Below are 24,020 nucleotides of genomic sequence, written 5' to 3'. Positions count from 1 at the left end.
TGCGTTAACCATCCATGAACAGGATGTGAGACGCATCTTCAAACAACAAAAGATTAACAAAGCGCCACGCCCCACCATGTGTCCCCATCCTGCCTCAAAGTCTGCGCGGACCAGCTTGCTCCAGTCTTCACTCAGATCTTCAATAGATCTCTGGAACTGTGCAAAGTTCCATCCTGTTTCAAACGCTCCACCATCATTCCAGTCCCCAAGAAACCTGCAATCTCGGGTCTGAATGACTACAGGCCTGTCGCTTTGACATCTGTGGTCATGAAGTCCTTTAAACGTCTCGTGCTGGACCACCTCAAGAGTGTCACAGGTCCCCTGCTGGACCCCCTGCAGTTTGCCTACCAAGCGAGCAGGTCTGCGGATGATGCAGTCAACATGGGACTGCACTTCATCCTAGAACACCTCGACAGTGCAGGGACCTACGCGAGGATCCTGTTCGTGGACTTCAGCTCAGCGTTCAACACCATCATCCCTGAACTCCTTTCATCCTGAGGCAGTTCTTCACAGCGGTCATCGAATCAGTCCTGTGTTCTTCCATCACAGTCTGGTTTGGTCCTGCTCCAAAAAAGGACAAACTCCGACTGCAACGGACAATCAAAACTGCTGAAAGGATTGTCGGTACCCCCCTACCCACCATTGAGGACTTGCACGCTGCCAGAACTAAGACAAGGGCGTGCAAAATCCTCTCGGACGCTCCGCACCCCGGTCACAAGCTCTTCCAGCTCCTTCCCTCAGGTAGGCGCTACCGATCAATGCAAACTTCTTCCCTCTTGCAATCAACTTCTTAAACACCTGACCAACAATTCCATTACAACATGCTGGCAATTTTTTTACTTGAGTTCGTTGTCACATTTCTGTGGGGCCAATTATGTGTTACTCGTGCACTCACTGTAGTTGTCTCGCCATGCTGCACTATTTGCATATACTGGCCACTCATGCCAGAGTAGCATCTGCTCCATTTGCACACTGATTGATGAGTATCTGTAAAATTTGCACAACCAACATTGTCCCAGATTATCGCACTACTCGTCACTTTAAACCGCATACACTCCTTGAAGTCTCAGTGCCCTTTGCACAATGGTCATTGCACCGGACTATTGCAATATTAGTCATTCGAACTGCTCTAAGTGCTAGAGGACTCTGCATCTTTTTGCACAATTGTCAAAAAAATAAAAAAATAATCATAATGTACCGGCATAACCAGATAACTAGCAACCCTTTACTGCTCAGTGACTGTTTTTTTTTTGTCAATGTCTTTCTGTCTCCAAAGTGTTCTGTAAATTGACTGTTGTCGTACTAGAGCGGCTCCAACTACCGGAGACCAATTCCTTGTGTGTTTTTTGGACATACTTGGCAAATAAAGACGATTCTGATTCTGAAAACGGCTACCGGAAATGGTCACAAAATGCAGAGGAAACTCCACCCTGTGGACCCACCCAATACCAGCCGTAGCGACACCCCCGACTTGGAGGAGAACTGCAGCACACTTTCAAAGCCGCAGTGACGTCAGCGCGAGTATAATTACCTCACGTATCGCGAACGATATTGGTCATTCGACGAAGTGAGTGATACGTTTAATGAAGTCCCGCCCCCGACTGCACGCTCGCTGCTCATTGGTCATTCGCCAAAGATTCAGAAGTGAGTGACAGAACGCTTCAGCAATTCCGTTTCCGCTCCCGGCCGACTCGCTCGCCTCTTGGCGGCGTGCGGCGGGCGGCGGGCGCCGGGCAAGCTCAAAGAACGAATCATTTCATAAACTGATTCAGTTCAGTTCGTTCACTAAAAAGATTCGTTCTTCTGAACGAATCAACACTACCCTCTCCCTTGTAACCCAAGCCCCCCGCCCAGCCCACTGGCGGCCAGCCAGCCCCCTCTGGCCACGTTTCAAGCTCGCTTCGCGTACAGCCGGATGGACACAAGGTGGAGGTTGGCGAGCCGCCGCTGCTTGAGGGTGGAGCAGACGCGAGCAGTGTGGAGAATCGCGAGTTCGCGGCGACAGGGAAGTGCGAGGCAGTAGTACCGGCTTCTTCTCTACGCAGTGCCATACACGACAACCATAAAGGTAAGAGAAACTGCAAACAGGAACAACAACGAGGAGTCTTTGCCTCCGAAAATATTTCCTTTCTCTTCACTCTGGCGACTCGCGCTTGTTTAACTAGTTATCATGGGACCGAACCTAACGGGAAAATTTTATTTTTTTTGCCTTTCGTCCACTACATTTTTTAATAGTGAAAGAAGCTGTGTTCTGCACCATATAATAATAATTTTAAAAAATGAGTAATTGAAACGCCTCTAAATAAATCACTCAGTCGTTAATGACCTAGTCCACTTTGTGTAAATCTTTATTACTAAGACAATTTGTGGGAACAGTTAGAGGAGGCATTTTATTGTACCACGTTACCGTACTCCATCCCTAGAGCACAAAGCGACATCACTTAAACCGTTCCTGGATATATTTAATGTGGAAGAATCAAATTGAGCCCTCAGCCACACACACACACACACACACACACACATTTGGGATGGACTACAGTAGAGCTTAGTGGAAGTCAGGCCCTCGTCCGGGACTTCTTCACCTCAGTGCTTCAGGATGAGTGGTCAGACATCCTACACTCCAAAGTCCCGTCGAAAGCCTTCCCGCAAGAGTGCGAAGCTGTTGCCGCCGCAAAGAGGAGTCCAACTGAAAAGAAATTGACTTTTCAGTTACTGTAGACTGGCCAACTGTCCTGACATTTTGTCTCTTTAGTGTGCTTATAATCATAAAAAGGCATCCCATGTTTTATTTAGAGTAGAATTTGGAGCTCAGGATGTACAAAGGTGTGATACCACTAATAATACACTTTTCTTACAGAAATACTCCAAAAAAAAGAATAAATTGAGAGAGGTCTCAGCCTAAATGATGTAATTTACCCTGCTTATCTTTATCTGTTTAACAGATGCTATCCATACATATTTAAACAGACATTAGTTGAAACTGTGTGGTGTCATAAAGCAGTTCAATATTGAATTTAATTGCAATGCCAAGGTTTGAGCTGCATCAATCCAGTGACCTAGGTTGACACACAGAACAGCTGTTGACGGAGACAGCCTGGACTGTTTATTTATCTTTTGAATACTGCCGCTTTCTACGGACATTCTGCTACAGTCTGCCTGCTCCATGCAATGCAAAATCCTCAAACGACCCGAACAAGCAAGTTATTTTTTGCTTTATTCAGATAGCTGAGCATTACGTGTTTTCCGTCAACTGTATTCTCAGAAATAATAAGTTGAGTCTAACCAGAAGAAACCAAATGTAATATCTTGTTTATGTCTTTAATACTTGCATCTTGTTTATTATTTTCACACCACAATTTGGTCAAATGGACTCTTGCTGAAACGATGCAAATTTCCCCATTGTGGGACTAATAAAGGTTGTATTATAAATATTTATTATATGAATGTACCAAAACTTGTAATCCTATTGGCCCATTTTCTCAATTTACGTAGTGGACTAAAGGTGACTGACTACTTAATTAGTAATTAATTAGGCTGTCTAATGTTATTATATATGATAATGCTGCAATAGTTTCTTACTAGACACTCTAGATGCAGTTCCAGCTCGACCTATGTAACAAGTGTACTGTATCACCCAATCACTTAATTTGGTGTTTTGCAACTTCATGTCATGATAGCTAAGCAATTAGCATGGCCTCCCCGTCTTTCTCCCGTTAATTACTCCTTGTCCGCCCTTCGTGATAACGATACTTGTCAAAACTGTAGCTTATTTGCCGCCACGGAGGCGATGATTAGTGACTTTTGCTGCGTTGACATTGGACGCGAGGCGAATGTTCGCTTCCACTGCTCGGCATCGTGTTTAGCCACATTAACTGTAAATCGTAGGTAGCTGGGGCAGCGCAAAATGGCCTACAACAACCATTCCCCCTTAGTACCCGAACAGCGGAAAGCAGCGAGGTTGGGCGACTGTTTAATGTGGATGCGGTTAGGGATGGGGGATATATCAAATATACTTGATATATCGCAGGTTGTTGCCTGTGAGATGTATAAAATGACTCTATCCTGACTATCGAGTACAAATACGTAATGTTTTCAGCTTTCACTCTCACAGTAAGCAGCACACTCCCCCACCCATCCAGAAAACTCCTACTGTAGAGTCTGCTCTATTCATTATTTGGTGTCGCAGAGATGCCAACTGTTACGGTTTGGCCGTATTTTATCCCAGCCAGTTGCCGTGTGTCCCGCCATTATGCCGAAGTTGAAAATAGTCTGGAAACCGGAGAGGATGAGACAACGTGATCTACGTACCGCGGCACGTGACCGGCTATCATAAGATTTGGAATCTACCAATCGCCATAATGTTTGTTGAGCGTGTTTTCCGTAGTGCGAGGCTGCGACTGTCTAGCTAGAAGCTGCTACTGTGGCTAACACGGCAACAGCGCTCCTGTAAAAGTCACTCATCATCACCTCCATGGTGACAAATGAGCCACAGTTCTACCCAAGGATGAGGAGTATTAACACGAGAAGTCAGCTCAGCCATGCTAAACCGGCACAAAGTTATTGTGAAATGCCACCAAGCAAACACCGGAATAAGTGATTGTTGCTACAGTACAATTTTTCTCGCTGGAACCCCATTTGTAAAACTGAGAGTAACCAACTATGAAAAATCAAATTAATAAGGTGTGTATGTCTGGAGATAAAATATAACACAGCCACACACAGGACATTCCGAAAATTGCAAATGAATTAGTAAGTTAGCACACACGTAAGCCAAGAAGAGGGCCCATATAAAGTTTTTTAAAAATAAATTTTTCATTGCATTTGTTCAACTGTATGTCCATTTTCTTACACATTCCAAAACAAATTAATACATACATAGTACACAATTAAGCCTCTAGACATAGTACAACCCCAATTCCAATGAAGTTGGGACGTTGTGTTAAACATAAATAAAAATGGAATACAATGATTTGCAAATTATGTTCAACCTATATTTAATTGAATACACTACAAAGACTAGATATTTAATGTTCAAACTGATAAAGTTTGTTTTTAGCAAATAATCTTTAACTTCGAATTTTATGGCTGCAACACGTTCCAAAAAAGCTAGGACAGGTGGCAAAAAAGACTGAGAAAGTTGAGAACTGCTCATCAAACACCTGTCTGGAACATCCCACAGGTGAACAGGCTAATCGGGAACAGGTGGGTGCCATGATTGGGTATAAAAGGAGCTTCCCTGAATTGCTCAGTCATTCACAAGCAAACATGGGGCGAGGTTCACCTCTTTGTGAACAAGTACGTAAGAAAATAGTCGAACAGTTTAAGGACAATGTTCCTCAACGTACAATTGCAAGGAAATTAAGGATTACATCATCTTCGGTCCATAATATCATCAAAAGGTTAAGAGAATCTGGAGAAATCACTGCATGTAAGCGGTAAGGCCGAAAACTGCGTCAAAAACTGACATCAATGTGTAAAGGATATCACCACATGGGCTCAGGAACACTTCAAAAAACCAATGTCAGGAAATGAAGTTCAGCGCTACATCCGTAAGTGCAACTTGAAACTCTACTATGCAAAGTAAAAGCCATTTATCAACAACACCCGCTGGCTTCTCTGGGCCCGAGCTCATCTAAGATGGAATGATCCAAAGTGGAGAAGTGTTCTGTGGTCTGACAAGTCCACATTTCAAATTGTTTTTGCAAATTGTGGACGTCGTGTCCTCCGGGCCAAAGAGGAAAAGAACCATCCGGACTGTTATGGATGCAAAGTTCAAAAGTCAGCATCTGTGATGGTATGGGGCTGTGTTAGTGCCAATGGCATGGCTAACTTACACATCTGTGAAGGCACCATTAATGCTGAAAGGTACATACAGGTTTTGGAGAAACATATGCTGCCATCCAAGCAACGTCTTTTTCACGGACGCCCCTGCTTATTTCAGCAAGACAATGCCAAACCACATTCTGCACGTGTTACAACAGCGTGGCTTCGTAGTAAAAGAGTGCTTGTACTAGACTGGCCTGCCAGCAGTCCAGTCCTGTCTCCCATTGAAAATGCGTGGCGCATTATGAAGCGTAAAATACGACAACGTATTATATATATATATATATATATATATATATATATTATATATATATATATATATATATATATATATATATATTATATATATATATAATATATATATATAATTAATATATATATATATATATATATATATATTATATATATATATATATATAATATATATATATAATTAATATATATACACACACACAGACACAACTGACTCAGAAAGAGAGCATCTGCTGTAATGAGCTCCGTTTCATTTCCGCCGCTGACTGTGTTCACTGGAGTCATCAGGTAAAATAAACATAACCACTGAGTTACCCTCACTATCTCCATCAAAGATGATGTCACGTTTAACAGAGTAGTTGTGGTCCATGATTGGCGTGTGCATCAGCTAGATTGGACATGCACAGCTTTGTCTGAGGGGGATACATCGGTTATAAGTGGTGAACACTGTCCACTTAGAACTTTATCACATTTGTTAAACCATTAAAAGGTAGATTAATACTTAAGGAACAAGCATGTTGCTCAAGAAAGAAGACGTGGGTAAGAATAAAAGTGAGCGTGTGGATATTTTAAAAGAGACTCACTGACTCCATTCATTTGAAATTACTCGCAGTGAGGTATGCACCTCATGTACATTTTGGTCACAAGCATCACTTTTTCATCCACTGGCACACTATACATTATGAATTTAGATATTGATTTAAAACACAATATATTATGCTTTTGCTGCTATTCATATGGCATAGGGTGGCGCGGCTCACTTCAAACCCCGGAAATATATTTTCAGCATGAGTGACAGCTTCTGTCCATTTGATCAGAATCAGAATCATCTTTATTTGCCAAGTATGTCCAAAACACACAAGGAATTTGTCTCCGGTAGTTGGAGCCGCTCTAGTACAACAGACAGTCAATTTACAGAACACTTTGGAAACATAAAGACATTGACAAAAAACAATTGTGCAAAAAGATGCAGAGTCCTCTAGCACTTAGAGCAGTTAGAGCAGTTCGAATTGCTAATATCGCAATAGTCCGGTGCAATGACCATTGTGCAAAGGGCACTGAGACTTCAAGGAGTGTATGCGGTTTAAAGTGACGAGTAATGTGATAATCTGGGACAATGGTTGTGCAAATGTTACAGATACTCCTCAATCAGTGTGCAAATGGAGCAGATGCTACTCTGGCATGAGTGGCCAGTATATGCAAATAGTGCAGCACGGCGAGACAACTACAGTGAGTGCACGAGTAATACATAATTGGCCCCACAGAAATGTGACAACGAACTCAAGTCAAAAAATTGCCAGCTTGTTGTAATGGAATTATAAGTTAGCTGTTTAAGAAGTTGATTGCAAGAGGGAAGAAGCTGTTGGAATGTCTACTAGTTCTAGTTTGCATTGATCGGTAGCGCCTACCTGAGGGAATGAGCTGGAAGAGCTGGTGACCAGGGTGGGGAGGGTCCGAGAGGATTTTGCACGCCCTTGTCTTAGTTCTGGCAGCGTGCAAGTCCTCAAGGGTGGGTAGGGGGGTACCGACAATCCTTTCAGCAGTTTTGATTGTCCGTTGCAGTCGGAGTTTGTCCTTTTTTGTAGCAGCACCAAACCAGACTGTGATGGAAGAACACAGGACTGATTCGATGACCGCTGTGTAGAACTGTCTCAGCAGCTCCGGTGGCAGGCCGTCCTTTCTCAGAAGCCGCAGGAAGTACATCCTCTGCTGGGCCTTTTTGAGGACGGAGTTGATGTTGGTCGCCCACTTTAGGTCCTGGGAGATTGTAATTCCCAGGAACTTGAAGGTCTCGACGGTTGACACAAGGCAGCTGGACAACGTGAGGGGCAGCTGTGGCGAAGGATGCCTCCTGAAGTCCACGATCATCTCTACAGTCTTGAGCGTGTTCAGCTCCAGGTTGTGTCGGCCGCACCACAGCTCCAGCCGCTCCGCTTCCTGTCGATATGCAGACTCGTCACCGTCCTTGATGAGGCCGATGACAGTGGTGTCATCTGCAAACTTCAGGAGTTTGACAGTCGGGTTCACTGAGGTGCAGTCGTTCGTGTAGAGAGAGAAGAGCAGCGGAGAGAGGACACAACCTTGGGGCGCCCCAGTGCTGATGCTGCGTGTGGATGAGGTGGCCTCCCCCAGCCTGACCTGCTGTGTCATGCCCGTCAAAAAGCTGTAAATCCAATGGCAGATGGCAGGTGAGACGCTGAGCTGGAGAAGCTTGGATGAAAGGAGTTCAGGGATGATGGTGTTGAACGCTGAGCTGAAGTCCACGAACAGGATCCTCGCGTAGGTCCCTGCACTGTCGAGGTGTTCTAGGATGAAGTGCAGTCCCATGTTGACTGCATCATCCGCAGATCTGTTCGCTTGGTAGGCAAACTGCAGGGGGTCCAGCAGGGGACCTGTGACACTCTTGAGGTGGTCCAGCACAAGATGTTCAAAGGACTTCATGACCACAGATGTCAAAGCGACAGGCCTGTAGTCATTCAGACCCGAGATTGCAGGTTTCTTGGGGACTGGGATGATGGTGGAGCGTTTGAAACAGGATGGAACTTCGCACAGTTCCAGAGATTTGTTGAAGATCTGAGTGAAGACTGGAGCGAGCTGGTCCGCGCAGACTTTGAGGCAGGATGGGGACACGTGGTCCGGGCCTGCCGCTTTGTTAATCTTTTGTTGTTTGAAGATGCGTCTCACATCCTGTTCATGGATGGTTAACGCAGAGGTCAGAGGTGTGATTGTGGTCGCGGGTGCGGCCGGGTGGGTGTGTGGTGTGAAACTGTCCTTTTCAAATCTGCAGTAGAAGGTATTCAAGTCGTTGGCTAGTGTGCTATTGTTCTCAGCTTGGGGGGATCGTCGCTTGTAATTAGTCAGCGATTGGAATGCATGCCAGACTGATTTAGAGTCGTTTGCGCTAAACTGTTTTTCCAACTTTGCTGCATAGTTCCTCTTTGCAATGTTAATTTCTTTGGTCAGCTGGTTTCTAGCTCGATTATACAGGGCCCTGTCCCCACTCTGATATGCCTTCTCCTTAGCTTGGCGAAGCTGCTTAAGTTTAGCAGTGAACCACGGCTTATTGTTGTTGAATGTGCGAAATGATTTTGTTGGTACACAGACCTCTTCACAGAAACTGATATAGGATGTGACAGTGTCCGTATATTCATCCAGGCTGCCAGCTGAATTTTCAAAGACACTCCAGTCTGTGCAGTCTAAAGAGCTTTGAAGTTCCATTTTGGCTTCATTTGTCCACTTTTTGACTGTTTTCACTGTAGGCTTCGCACATTTAAGTTCTTGCCTGTACGTCGGTATTAAGTGAATTAAGCAGTGATCAGACGAGCCCAAGGCTGCACGAGGTATAGCACGGTATGCGTTTTTTACCGTGGTGTAGCAGTGGTCTAAAGTATTATTTTCCCTGGTAGGACAGTCGATGTGCTGCTTGTATTTAGGGAGTTCGTGGTTGAGTTTAGCTTTGTTAAAGTCCCCGAGAATAATGAGGGGTGAGTCGGGGTGTTTTTTTTCAATTTCGTTGACTTGATCGGCGAGCGTTAGCAATGCGGCGTTCGTGTTAGCTTGAGGCGGAATATAGACTCCAGCCAGTATGAATGATGCGAACTCACGTGGCGAGTAGAATGGTTTACAGTTTAAGAATAGCGACTCCAAATGCGGGCTGCAGTGTGTACTGAGCACCGTGACGTCCGTACACCATTTTTCGTTGATATAGAGGCATATCCCGCCGCCCTTTGTTTGATTGGCTGTAAGCTATGACATTGCGACGGTGTGCCGGCGATTAACATTTTGAATCGCAGCAAAACCATCGATAGACTGATCGGCTACTCATATAAACAGTTGACAAACCACGCACACTCAGCGACAGTTCAGTCGGGTTCAGGCACGTCGCTCGGTGTGTGGCAGCCTTTAGCTCAGCAGAGGGCATCAATGTACAAAGGCAAACAGCAACCATTTTACGTCATCAATCCCATGCATCGCACATGCCAAAACACGTCAGCCACCATGTATCGAATTATGGTGTAAGCAAACATTTTTTTTATAATTTATAAATATGTTTCAAAAGTATAGGTCAGTGGTTTTATTTTTAAGATATATTGTCGTTCTAGCCGGGGTTTCCTGTTAACTGCAAGCGAGACCCAGTTGGTGCTACCAAATACAGACAGTCGAGGTCACCAACGTGGTGCCCACGTGCACCAGAAATCTCCAAAGAGACACGCGAGTAGCCCACATTTCAGTTTTCCGTTGCGTGTTGGTAGATCAAGATGCATTTGGCCACATCGCTTCATGTTTAGCTAGCCTAAATTGTTATATTCCAGTCCAATGCCCTCAATGTTTAGTCTAAAATAGAAAGTGTATTTTCACCCATCAGTACGGCCTTGAGTAAACAGATTGATACGCCCATGGGTGACATATCTTTAGAGGAGTTGAACAAAGCTTCGAGAAGTTCAACAAAGCTTCACTCATTGAACGCCTCGGTTAAATATTTGCTTTTCAATTTCATTGTCAATTTACACAGTCAAATCGAGCTTTAAGATGGGACATCGTCTGTAACTTTGTGGGAAGAAGTGATCGCTCTCCATGCACTCGCTGATGTCAACTTCAACTTGAGTCTGAACCTCCTTGCATTTTGGTCATTCGAGCATCAAGGAGGAAGCAAGTTCTTTGTTCATGCTGGAGTCCACCACAGGTTTAGCCAGGTTAACTTCAATCTTACTGATTACAGTGTTACATCCGACACATGGTTTACAATGATGTTTAGTACAGAGTTTAGGCCTCTTGAAGAGGTTTATTTGAACGTACTACCCTGACACTATGCCTTCAAACTAATGAACCATTAATCACGGACTCTGTATATACTGTACTTTTTCATACAATGGAACCTCCAAAATTGCATGCCTGTGACGTCACGTGATATATCGCATATCCCGAGACTTCAGCAAAATGATCACCTAAATGAATTGGCTGAATATGAATGCAAGGTGACCTTTCTTAGTTTTGTAATTGGGAAATTTGCATAATTTCAACACCAGTAGTGGATACTGGAAATTAAACAAAAAACCGGCGCAAAGTTATTGTTAAATGCAAGGAAGACACAGAAAATTTACTCCCTCTATGTGCTTCAGCACATTAACATAATATGCATTCACCTATACACAGTGCAGAGTAAGGAGAGGTTCACACAGTGATTTTCTCATAAAGAGTAAGACAGAATAAGTATATTTTGTGCTTTGTTTGGCTTTCTTTTTATACAAATATGAGGAACACAACATATTCACAAGAACAACAGGTTCCTTGGGGGTTTTAGCACACAAAAAAATAGAGTACCATCTGACTTTAACCTCCGAAACTTAAAGAGCACAGTTGAATACCTAAGAGAGTGGCTGGCCCTGCTCTAAAACTGAGGGTAAATGATGTTCCTATTTCTGACAAGAAACACATGTCAAATGCCTTTAATTTCCATGACAAGAAGGCTGGGTATATGATTCACATCCTGTTTCGAAGCCAAGCAGTATTAACTTTCGTCCTCTACTCTGCCTACCTTTGTCTTTCCTCCCTTTGTTTTTTCTCCTTTTCTTTTGCCCGATGTCTTGTATGATTTGCGGTTATTAGACCCCAAAAAAGTTACTTATGCCATCAACCCCTTCTTTTTTAACGCAAAGCAAAACAATTTATATAGCGCATTTCATAAACATGGTAACTCAATGTGTTTTACATGATTAAAAGCATTTAAAAACAAAGACAAAAAAAGCTTATAAATATTTAAAACTGAGAAAAAAATAAAAGTATAATTAAAACAGTGTACAGTGCAAGAAATATCATTTAAAACCTGAACCATTTAAGGACTGTTCCATTCAGTTTGACCCACGTTTCCAACCTGTTCAGCAGTATATTATGATCTAACGTATTAAAAGCCACACTGAGATCCAACAAGACCAGAATTGACAGCTTTCCCGAGTCAGTATTCAACCTTATATCAGTTAACACAGATTCTGTACTGTGATGAGTTCGGAAAAAAATGAGTCTCTTATACAATCAAGACAAACCAAACCAAAGCTCCAGAAAGAAGAAACAGCTGTTGTTGTGTTAAAATGACTCACTTTTGCCCCAAAGGCAGGTTCACGCTGCACGTTCGCCACCTTGCCAAATGGCTAATTAAAACAGGCTGTGGCGAAGCAAATATTGCTGGCCTCAGCCACACTGGCGAATCAAAATCGCTTGCCCTTCCTCGCAAAATCGCAAGCCCTTCCTGATAAACGTTCAAGTGAGCACACTCATTCTGCTGTGTGTGAACGGTGTTCATGGTTTACTCCCCCTCCCTTAACTAGTCATTTGGGGGCCCAGGTCAAACATAGTCACGCCATACACCGCCAATATAGAATCAGATCCCGCCACCTTTTGTTTTCCCCAATAACTCTGTGACGCGGTCTCCCTGGTGTAGTTGGAAGTCTGTGTCATGGACATGCTCCTCACAACCTGAGGTGTCACAGTGACTCCCCCACAACTTGATAAGCTGCTTTCTTCCAAGTGGCCCTGTTGTTCGAGACAACCACGAGACGACGCCTACTGGACCCTAAATTAATTAGCAGGTTCCCTCGAAATCTTGGTTTGCAGTCATCAAAGTGTCCTTTTCTTCCTTTGAACTGACAGCAGCAAAAAGGGACAGATTGACGATGGAATGCAAATACAGCAACAAACTATTTGCTTAATATTCAAACATGTACGTAAAGCGCCACCCACTGGCGTTTGAGAGTACTGCAACCCGTTGGCTTCCATTCAGGGTTCTAACTGAAGATAAAATGTCTGTCTTGATATTTCACGAACTGCGCAGAAATATTCCAAATGTATGCTTTGTCTGAGTCTGAGGTTGTCAACTTTACCGGTGCAGTCTTTGAGAACTGTACCTCTTCGCTCTCTTTCGTGTGTAGCCCTCTTTCGTGCCTAGCTCTCGTTTTTCCTCGGCGCGGCTCGGCCGTGCCGCCTCCCCTTCCTTTTGTCCGGACACGCGGTTCGGCCAACGCGAAGGCTAGGCTATCAGAGGAGCTGCTACTAAAAAGTTCCAGGTACGCTTCCAGCCCAGCGTGATCGCTCTGAAATTGCTAGCGAGTTCCGGAAAAGGCAGGAAGAGAAACTGTTGCAACCTCTCACAGAACGCGTGAAGAATAACTTCTTTCCCTTTTTCCGCCTTTTTTTGTTTTATTTTTGTGCATTTTTTTCTTCAACCAAATCCGCCTTCTCGCTTCCTGAGAACGCGCTTAGAAAGACCACTCCCATGGCCTCACGTACAAAAGGTGCGTACGCACACAAACGTGGCGTCTGTTCTTTTTCACGGTAAAGTTCAGATGTATCAAGAGTGACATGACCGTGGTTCTTCCCCCCTTTTTTGGCCACACTTTGGCGGTGGGCAGCTTTCCTCTGCTTCACATCCACCTTAATGTCTGACCACTTATTATTTAGTTCAAAGTGTGCGTGTTTTTCTGTCTCCACAGCATCGACAGCCGCACGCGCGTTGTTCCATCCGCTCCTCTTTCGCATGTTGTTAACGCCGGAGGACAGCGTGCGAAAGAGGATTTTCTTGCGTGCCTCCACTTCATGGAGCAACTTCACATTCAGAAAAAATATTTTTCTTCATTACCTTGCTCATTTTCCTTTTTTTCTGATCATGCATTAATTTTTTTTTGAAAGGGTATGCAGATACTGTATCGAACATACATAGAGTATACAGTTTGAACCTCGATAGAACGGACTAATGGGGTGGGGAGGTCATCTGATATAGCCGACTGTCCGTTACATTGAAGCACTTCTTTTTAGACTACATGCACCCATACATATTAATGTATCGTACAAAATTCTTATTTTTTTTCGTGGCCTAAAACACCCAGTACAGTACAAAGTTTTTGTAAAAAAATGTTTAAAAAAAAAAGAAAGCTTGAATTTTTCAAAATTTGGTCATGAGGACATTGTTGACGTACAGTACTCATCATTGGCGTGTCTCTTTCATGAGCTGCGAGGAATTAGTGCTTCCTAGTTGCAAATGCGTTGCCAAAAACGAACGGCTCGACAAAAACATTTTACTGTACCAAAAATAGCATGGTCTAGACTCCTCAGAGTTAACACTGCCGCCATGCCGCTCTCACGCTCTGCCAGTGCTCTACGTACAACAGACAATGGATAATAACCATCGTGACATGGCCAACATTTCAATGTGCCACATTCAACATGGCCACCAAGAAGGCACGAGAGGCAAGTCCTTTGGAATTGGCTACATTGCGCCACAGCTTTTGTGGTTTGAAACCAAAGGTGTTAGATCAAACCCAGAAGCAGACTGAGACTGAAGAAGTCATGGAAAGGGTTTTTATTGTGAGCAATGCGAGATCCAGTATCCAGAGGCGTGAGGGTGGTCCATGGGAGCAGGACAGTCCAGGAGGCTGACGAGTGAGCAGATAAGTACGCTTGGCAGTTTGGTGACAGGAGACACTGGAAGGTGATAGAGGAGGAGGAGAAGACACTAGGGTAAATATGAGCACTCGTCGTTAAATAACTTTATTCAAAAAACAATACTCAAGCGAAGAGTCAGCCGGAGGTGCGGTAATAATCTGGTGCTGGAACACTGGGACTGCCAGGCTTAAGTGCAGGCTGTGATGAGTGCTGATGGAAACCAGGTGCGCAGGCGAGGAGGTGATAATTGCTGGAGAGAGAGGGAGATAGAGGAATAGAGCGCTACCATCAGAGTGCTGATCCACCACATCAGCACCATTTATAAAAAAAAAAATAAATAAAAAAACTGCGACCAATTCTGGACCTAACAAAATTTGTCAACGGAAGTTTAAGTGACAAATAGAAACTATTTTTGGGCACATTATTCAGTCCTGATGGTCCGTTTTATCCGATTTCCGTTGTAGCGTACATTGGTTTGGATACAAAACATAATTAGGAGAAAAGAATAAGCCGGAAGCGACGCCTGCGTTGCTTCCTTTTTAGCGTGATTCTACGTTTAAGCATTAAAATCAAATTATTTTATCTCTTAAAAGGGGAACCACGTTTCTTTTTAGATGTATAAAACTTCAGGACAAAGTGACGAAAAACCTCTGTCTCGTAATCTGTAGGTTGCTACAGGAATTAGATAAGAGTTCTCGATAACCAGAGGTCTTTTGTCGAATGGATTTTTATAGAAAATTTTATGAGATCTAACACGGGAATCTACAAGTGAACAATGCAGAGAAAAAGCAAAACAAAGGACAGGCGAACATTGGTGAAGGAGACAACTTGTGAGGTGAGGGTGGAAATGAGCATGGGGTGACAATGCATAGAGCTGGGGATTCCTGTTCCTGTTAATTTAAACCCAAATATGCACCAATCTGTACTTTAGTAGACTGAAAATTGGATTTACGTTGCGTGGAACACGATCTAGGCAGGCTGGTCGAGTTCCCGAATGTTTGGCTGGTCCGGTCCATACGGGGAACAAGTGGATTTGATGGAAAACGGAGGAAGAAGAAAAAAAAGAAAAAGCAAGGAAAAGAGTTCCAAGCGCAGGCCGGCCGAAGGCTGTGGGTGTCGCTGTTCGCAAGACGCTCGGAGCAGACGTGCGCCGCCCGTTTCCCTCTCAACGGAGCTTTGTCCGTAAGATGCACATGACACATGACAGGGTAGCTCGGAGCGCTGGCAGGATGCCGTGCGGCGGGTAAAGCTCTGATGTGTCCTCGCCACCTTGTGGTGAGAGGTGGGGGTTCCTGGCTGAGCCAGTCTTCAGCAAGGTGGTCGTGGCGAGCGAGAGCCCGGGGGTCCAAAAGGCACAGACCGCCTCATCATGTTACTTTTCCATCCTCGGATTATTTGTAGTTTACAACCAGTGGGATATCATTAATTATCTAAGATAACAAAACCAGTTTCCAGCTTTGTATTGTCATGCACACCCTGTTTAATCCATGCAGGGAGTGTTTAAAGCTTATGTATTGGGTAATAACATATGCTGTTTGTTTGTATAACATTTCTGCAATCGTTCTGAGATGAACACAAGCATATTTGGTTTGCAAACAAATTTAACCAGCAGACATTCAAATTTGGAGAAATACAATCCCGAGTGACATTGGTGTGGTGATAGGCGATGGGAAAATTCATTCAAAATTCTTAAAATAAATGTCATGCAACATTCAAATTCGGTGACGCTATGTTTGCAGTAACTCTCAATTGCTGGGTGCAGTAACTCTCCACCACCTGTGGGTGTCGCTGGTGTCCCATCCATTGTCCCTGAAGTCTTCAGTTGCATTTCAAAGGACAAATGGTCCTTTTGAACTATTTTGGCGTGCGGTGCCAGCGTATTTTCAAGCTTTTGGGTCGGTATCTTGAGCCTTGCACACAGGGGGTCTTCTGATGACTGGGAGTCCAGGTTTCTGGGGTAGCTCCTCATTGATTTAAAGTCCTGGTGAGAAGTCAGGATCCTCACGTCTCCACTTTTGATGAGCTCTTTCAGACTGGCTGGTAATTAATTTAGCGTCCGTGTGAGATAAACCAGGCATCCCCGTGACAGTCTGTCTCGGCGGGGGAGCGGAGACAAGGATGCAGTCCCAGTCCGAGGTTGGGGGTCATGGTGCCATCTGGCGAGAGCATGTCCGTTACACCGTTATATCAGGGTCTCTTTTATCGAGGTTTCACTGTATATGAAATAGAAACAACAATATAATGTTAAGAATATAACATTTAAATACAGTATCTACATTTTAACTTGAAAACTGTAAAACACCCGTTTTATTGTTTTTTTTTTGCTTCTGTTTCACATTTTTGTTCATGTTCCTCTAAAAGGAACTTTATAAATGCATTTTGTGACTTGTCATTTTGGCACTGGGCTTGTATTTCTCGAGTTTAGTGTGCTGTTGTGGAAGACTGTTGCCTTGTCGCGTCCCTGTGGAGGAAAAGGCGTTTGGTTATTTTTTAACGTTGATCAGACCTCTTGTGTTTAGTAAACCCGATGTCGGACGAGGATATTTAAACACTAAAGTTAACTGCTTCACAACGATGAACTGCTGCATTGAGTGTTTCCAGGCTACAGCTTAACTATATGGAAAGTGAACGTCACAGTTCAGGAGCGACATTACTAGCCATGCTACATTAGCTGCATAGCTTCTGAATGTGACTTAGCTGTCTAATAAGTCTTTCTAATCGTTCATGAATTGCAGTTGTCGTGAAGTCCGTTGAATGTGAGTTTGTCACGAATATTTACGTTGATGAAAACATGACTGTCATTAGTCTGAATATAAATAATTATGCTCACATTTGTGTACGCCCTTGTCTGTTCCGCCGTCTTGTAAGCAAGCTCTTCGCCTGTCAGCGGGGCTGTAGTTCTATACCCCTCGCTTTCAAGTGAGCTCCCTGACTACGCTTGGTTTCAATGGCTGTACACCCCTTCGTCTTAGCCCTTCCCCAAGGAATTGGGATACCCCTTGGTTCTCGTGCACGTGCAAAACCAAGGGCTAAGACAAACAAGAAGGGCTAAGGGGTAGAATTGGGATTGGCCCAAATATTCTATTGCGGCGTTCCATTTGGACTTGGAAGTCGGAATTTCTGAGTTCCTAGTCAGAAATTCAAGTGGAACGCCCTCTGAAGTTGGATTTCCTACTCAGAAAGTCGGAGATTTCTCACTACCCCGAGTTGGCTTTCAAACATGGCCGTCCCGAGTCTAAACAGTAAGTAGAAGCTCATGTCATAATCAGTTTCTTATCAGTTCTGAATAGTTTTTGTCACACTAAATCGGCCGTATACATGGTATTGGTCAACATACTGTGTATATGTGTATATATGTGTGTGTGTGTATATATATATATATTATATATATATATAAAATACCTTTTTTCATGTGGTATATACGAGCTACAGTGCAGCCCATATTAACAATGGCTAACTAGCCCGGTGGCTGCATGCTAGACATCTCGTTTTCTTTTTCTTTTTTGTTTAAAAGTAAACTTCTGTGTGGCAGCGAATGACCTCTGGACTAGGGATACACATTCTGAATATTGTTTCAACTGATCAATCGTTTATCAACAGCCATAGTGTATCCTTAAGCTGGATATACAGAATTTATTCCACTTTTATTCCAAAATATTTGTGATGCAAAAAAGACTGTGGGAAATAGTTGTAATGTTAACATTTCCCCCTCCATTCTATTCAACACTGGATTGTATTTGGATCCACAAAGGGGGACACATTTTCCCGTCCCATATGTTCTAGAGAACACACAATGTAGCTATGAACTACATTAGCTCGACTGCTTGCACCACTGTGGCGAAGCTGGATTTGGCTGAGGACAAGCACATCACAACAGGATAGAAAAAAAAAAAAGTAACAAAAGTGATGACTATAATACAGTGTTTAATAGCCAATTATTCATGTCTTGTAGCACATTGAGTTACCTTTTGTATGAAATGCGCTATATAAATAAATTTGCTTTGCTTTGTAGAGAGCTTGGAGGCAAATGCTCCCTACATCCATCTCCTCCCATGCTTGTAAATTAAGGCTTTATTAGGGACCAGACGCTTTTCCGTATTGACCTGAGGGCGTCATGATGTCTTTTCTGTGGTTTGCATGTCAGTGAGGGTTGAAGTAAAAGGACCAGAGAAGCTTGGACCTTCAGGTGTCACCCTGCCTCTTGCTCCAACACCCACATGGCCTCATTCGCATTGGCGGGAACAAGATTACGCCCACCAATTCCTCCTTGAGTCTAAGGATTCCAGTCAGAGGCGCCACAAAGAGTTGCTGGCTCAAGTTAAGTCAGCCCTGCAAGGGTTTGAGGCCCTGATGGGTCGACTGATCGATCACCTGTAAGAGTTAAACTGATAACACTTTTCTTATAGTTTGCAGTTCATGTTTACACTTTTGCACAGTGTTCACTACCTTACGACCGGGAAAAACTTTGTTTTGCCCAATTTGCATCATTGAGTATTTTATTAAACTGTAACTGAGTAAAACTTGGCATAAAAAAAAGTAATGACAACAATGCATTACTGATACCTATTTACAATATGAACATTTTAAGAATGCAGGATAATTTCACAGCATGGACTCGTGACATCTCCAGTGCGTCCTCGACTCATTTTCATCTGCCTGTCTGGGTATTTATTTAGGTGTTCCTGACAGATCTCCGAAGCACCCGTGCACTACCTTGCCACCGAGCAGCTTTTTAACCACCTCGGTGACCTCAACGCCAGAGATAGGAGAGCCCGCTTCAGAGAACCCAGACTCTGCTCCCTCGTGGGAAGGCGTGTCGGTGGAATTGAGGAGGTCTTAGAAGTATTCTCCCCACTGGCTCACGTCCCGAGTCGAGGTCAGCAGCGTCCCATCCCCACTATACACAGTGTTGATGGTGCACTGCTTTCCCCTCCTGAGACGTCGGATGGTGGACCAGAATTTCCTCGAAGTCTTTCTCCATGGCCTCACCGAACTCCTCCCGTGCCCGAGTTTTTGCTTCAGCGACCACCAAAGCTGCATTCCGCTTGGCCAGTCGGTATCCATCAGCTGCCTCAGGAGTCCCACAGGCCAAAAAGGCCCGATAGGACTCCTCCTTCAGCTTGACGGCATCCCTCACCATTGGTGTCCACCAACGGGTTCGGGGATTGCCGCCACGACAGGCACGACCACCTTACGGCCACAGCTCCGGTCGCCGCCTCAGCAATGGAGGCATGGAACATGGTCCACTCTGACTCGATGTCCCCCGCCTCCCCCAGAACATGAGCAAAGTTCTGTCGGAGGTGGGAGTTAAAACTCCTTCTGACAGGGAATTCCGCCAGAAGTTCCCAGCAGACCCTCACAATACGTTTGGGCCTGCCACGTCGGACCGGCATCTTCCCCTACCGTCGGAGCCAACTCACCACCAGGTGGTGATCAGTTGGCAGCTCCGCCCCTCTCTTTACCCGAGTGTCCAAGACATGCGGCCGCAAGTCCGATGACACGACCACAAAGTCTATCATCAAACTGTGACCTAGGGTGTCCTGGTGCCAAGTGCACGTGTGGACAGCCTGATGCTTGAACATGGTGTTCGTTATGGACAATCCATGACGAGCACAAAAGTCCAATAACAGAACACCGCTCGGGTTCTAATCGGGGGGGCCGTTCCTCCCAATCACGCCCTTCCAGGTCTCACTGTCATTGCCCACGTGAGCATTGAAGTCCCCCAGCAGAATGATGGAGTCCCCAGCGGGAGCGCGCTCCAGCACCCCCTCCAAGGACTCAAAAAAGGGTGGGTACTCTGAACTGGTGTTTGGTGCATAGGCACAAACAACAGTCAGGACCCGTCCCCCCACCCGAAGGCGGAGGGAGGCTACCCTCTCGTCCAGCGGGGTGGACCCTAACGTACAGGCGCCGAGCCGGGGAGCAATAAGTATACCCACACCTGCCCGGTGCCTCTCACCGTGGGCAACTCTAGAGTGGAAGAGAGTCCAACCCCTCTCGAGAGGACTGGTACCAGAGCCCAAGCTGTGCGTGGAGGCGAGTCCGACTATATCTTGTCGGAACTTCTCGACCTCACACACCAGCTCGGGCTCCTTCCCTGCCAGAGAGGTGACATTCCACGTCCCTAGAGCCAGCTTCTGTAGCCGGGGATTGGATCGCCAAGGTCCCCGCCTTCGGCCACCGCCCAGCTCGCACTGCACCCGACCCCTATGGCCCCTCCCACAGGTGGTGAGCCATGGGAAGGGGGACCTACGTTACCCTTTCGGGCTGTTCCCGGCCGGGCCCCATGGGTGCAGGCCCGGCCACCAGGGGCTCTCCTTCGAGCCCCAACTCCAGGCCTGGCTCCAGAGGGGGGCCCCGGTGACCCGCATCCGGGCAAGGGAAACCTGAGTCCATAATTTGTCTTCTTCATTAGGGGTCTTTGAGCTGTGCTTTGTCTGGTCCCTCACCTAGGACCTGTTTGCCATGGGTGACCCTGCCAGGGGCATAAAGCCCCAGACAACTTAGCTCCTAGGATCATTGGGACACACAAACCCTTCCACCACGATAAGGTGACTGCTCAAGGAGGGGAGAAAAAAAATGGAATTGTTGAAATTTTTGCAGATTTATTAAAAAAGAAAAACTGAAATATTACACAGCCGTAAGTATTAGTATAATACCCTTTGCTGTGACACTCATATATTTAACTCTGGTGCTGTCTATTCTGATCATCCTTGAGATGGTTCTACACCTTTATTGGATTCCACCTGTGTTTGATTATACTGATTGGACTTGATGAGAAAAGCCACACACCAGTCTATATAAGATGGCGCCGACCCGTGTGGACGGCTCAGTTACGTGTTCTCTAGTATTGTCTATGTTTTTGTGTTTTTCATTTGTCTTTGGAGACATTACATGACTCATTTACACAAGGGAAAACTTGCTAAACATCAGGGAGTGTACCCCGGACTTTCTTTCACCTCCTTTCGCAAATCCGCTCAGTTTTTTCCCCGAGTTACTCACTGGGTCAGCAACTGCGGGCTATGGCGCATGGAGGCGAAGGCGACGCCACAGGGGGAAGTGAGCCGGCATCCATTTGAGGCTCCGCAAGAGAGGATACAGATTGGCGTTCCTGTTGATCCACCTGGCGAATCTACACTCCCTACCCAACAAAATGGACGTGCTTCATCTTCTGATAAAGACTTCGGACGTCCTGCCGCCCTGTGCTTTACAGAGACTTGGCTTTGTGAGGCTGTCCCCGATGGCGCCGTTATGCTTCCTGGCTTCCATCTTCAAAGGGCAGACCGCGTCTATCAGGGGAAACATGGTTCTATATCAATGAAAAATTGTGTACGGACATCACTGAGCTCAGCACACGCTGCAGGCCACATTTAGAGTAGCTGTTTGTGAACTGTAAGCCATTCTACTCACCGTGTGAGTTTGCATCTTTCATTCTCGGCGGTGTTTACATTCCGCCTCAAGCTAACGCGAACGCCGCACTGGTAACGCTTGCTGAACAAGTAAACGAAATTGAAAAAAACAAAACTCCCAGACTCACCCCTCATTATTCTCGGGGACTTTAACAAAGCCAAACACAACCACGAACTCCCTAAATACAAGCACCACATCGACTGTCCTACCAGGGAAAATAACATTTTTAGACCACTGTTATTCGGTGGCAGGACAATGTGATATCCCTCTACTTGGACATGTCAGTCCACATTGTAGGAGAAAATGATATTCATAGTAACTCACCGGTCAGAAAGACATTCTCCTGTTGCGATTGTTGAAACAGGGAAGTGGTAGTCTCAGGTAACCTTTCTGTGAAAGAGTTGACCTTGATGGATTATTTTCATAACTGCAAAACTCTCACAAATACACAATATAATCGCAGAAAGAATAACTAATCTATATGTGCAGAAGTAGCAGCAGCAGCATGTTTCCCAGCATTATCCGTGACTATAAAAGTGCCTGCAGGGAGAAAAATTGCATTCAAGTTTGCAGCAATGTGGCTTCCACACAAAGCCCCTGTTAGCAAAACAGGAACCAGCATCTTCATCCAAAATCTAAATTCCTCATTCTCGGCAATGCTCTATGATTGTTGTTGTTGTTTTTGAAGTACTAGATTTGTTTGAGCTGAGGGTTGTGAGGTCGCACTAAATAAGCTTTTTTGTTGGGTCTTTGTTGTCTTTCTAAAATACCCCATTCGCACTTTGCACTCCTTGAATACAACTGTGTTCATGTCAAGCTTTTCCCTAGGAAATAATCTAAAGTATTAAGTCACGTGACGGTGGAGCGACCGGGTCCAATTTCGTATTACTGCTCCATGTTGCTAATAGACCCCCCTGCTCAAGCACCGATTACTAAGTCATTCCAACGTGGCAACTAAACTTGACCTAACGTCAGCCTTTTTTATGGTGCTAATGCTGGCATTGTATTGCTAGCAAGCAATGCTATTTTGCTGCACTGGATTGTAAACCGTGTTGTGTCGTGCATGGCCCATTCGCATTTACCACTCTTTGCATGCTATCGTGGTCATGTCAAACTCTATGGCTTTTCCCTTGGATATTGTATAAGCCGGAGTGCACACACACTGTGGCTTTTAGTGATGTGACGACGGGATGGATCTCCTATTACTGCTCCATGCTGCTAATCGACTGCACTGCTCAAGCGCCGATTAGTTGTTCCGACGTAGCAATTAAACTTTACCTAAAATCGGCATTTTTTACGGTGCGAATGCTAGCTTGCTAGCGAGTGATGCTATTTGGCTGAACTCTATTGTAAGCAGTGTCCCCTCAAACAGCGCTTCAATACTGTATAACAACAGTCAATGCTATCAGTTTGATTAATCTGAATCGAAATAAGGAATCGGAACCGGCATCGCTCAAATTCAAACGATGCCCAACCCTACCAATAACGTTATCCGGATATTGGTGTTAAGTATAATAATTTTCCTGTGCTCGTTTCCTCAAACCTGTCATTCCCTCTTCCTTTCCCTCTTTTGCAGCACGGGAAGCGTCCAGCTCCACAAAGGAAAAACATCAATATCAATCACAAGATACCAATCCACGACGAATCATGCCCCGTTACAGAGTGAACCTCAGCACTATGGTTTTCCTGTTGATCGTGCAGGGAGCAGCAATGGTTCTCTTCTGTGCCTGGTACATCCAGCTAAACCCTTGTGACTCCACCCCCTCCAATGAGAAAGTCCATGTTCTGCTGCTGTCATCATGGCGATCAGGATCATCATTTGTTGGTCAGGTTTTCAGTCAACACCCATCTGTCTTCTACCTCATGGAGCCTGCCTGGCATGTTTGGACCAAACTGAAGAACTCCGGTGCACAGGCGCTCCGAATGGCTGTCAGGGATCTAATGCGCAGTGTGTTCCATTGTGATTTCTCAGTGACAGAGGCCTACCTGCCAGAGCACCACAACATGTCCTCTTTGTTCATGTGGAGTCACAGTCGAGCGTTGTGCTCACCGCCAGCCTGTTCTCTCACACCACGTGGCCATTTCAGCAATCAAACTAAATG

The 24,020-nt window shown here is 45.0% G+C and overlaps 1 protein-coding gene across 1 annotated transcript in view; it reads left to right on the top strand.

Annotated features, from left to right (window-relative positions):
- Nucleotides 1-1,664: 1,664 nt before the first annotated feature.
- Nucleotides 1,665-24,020, top strand: part of chst6 (carbohydrate sulfotransferase 6) — a 24,500-nt gene continuing 2,144 nt past the window's right edge. The window contains exons 1-2 of the mRNA XM_061774423.1: nucleotides 1,665-2,068; nucleotides 23,495-24,020. The exon at nucleotides 23,495-24,020 is cut by the window's right edge and continues 2,144 nt beyond it. Coding sequence (XP_061630407.1) covers nucleotides 23,566-24,020 — 455 coding nt within the window. The 5' untranslated portion in view covers nucleotides 1,665-2,068; nucleotides 23,495-23,565. The remainder of the gene's footprint in view (nucleotides 2,069-23,494) is intronic.

The sequence above is a fragment of the Phyllopteryx taeniolatus genome, chromosome 5 (assembly GCF_024500385.1).
Source record: "Phyllopteryx taeniolatus isolate TA_2022b chromosome 5, UOR_Ptae_1.2, whole genome shotgun sequence".
NCBI classification, from domain to species: Eukaryota; Metazoa; Chordata; class Actinopteri; order Syngnathiformes; family Syngnathidae; genus Phyllopteryx; species Phyllopteryx taeniolatus.
Note: the sequence above shows the minus strand (reverse complement) of the source record. Positions and strands in the feature narration are given on the sequence as shown.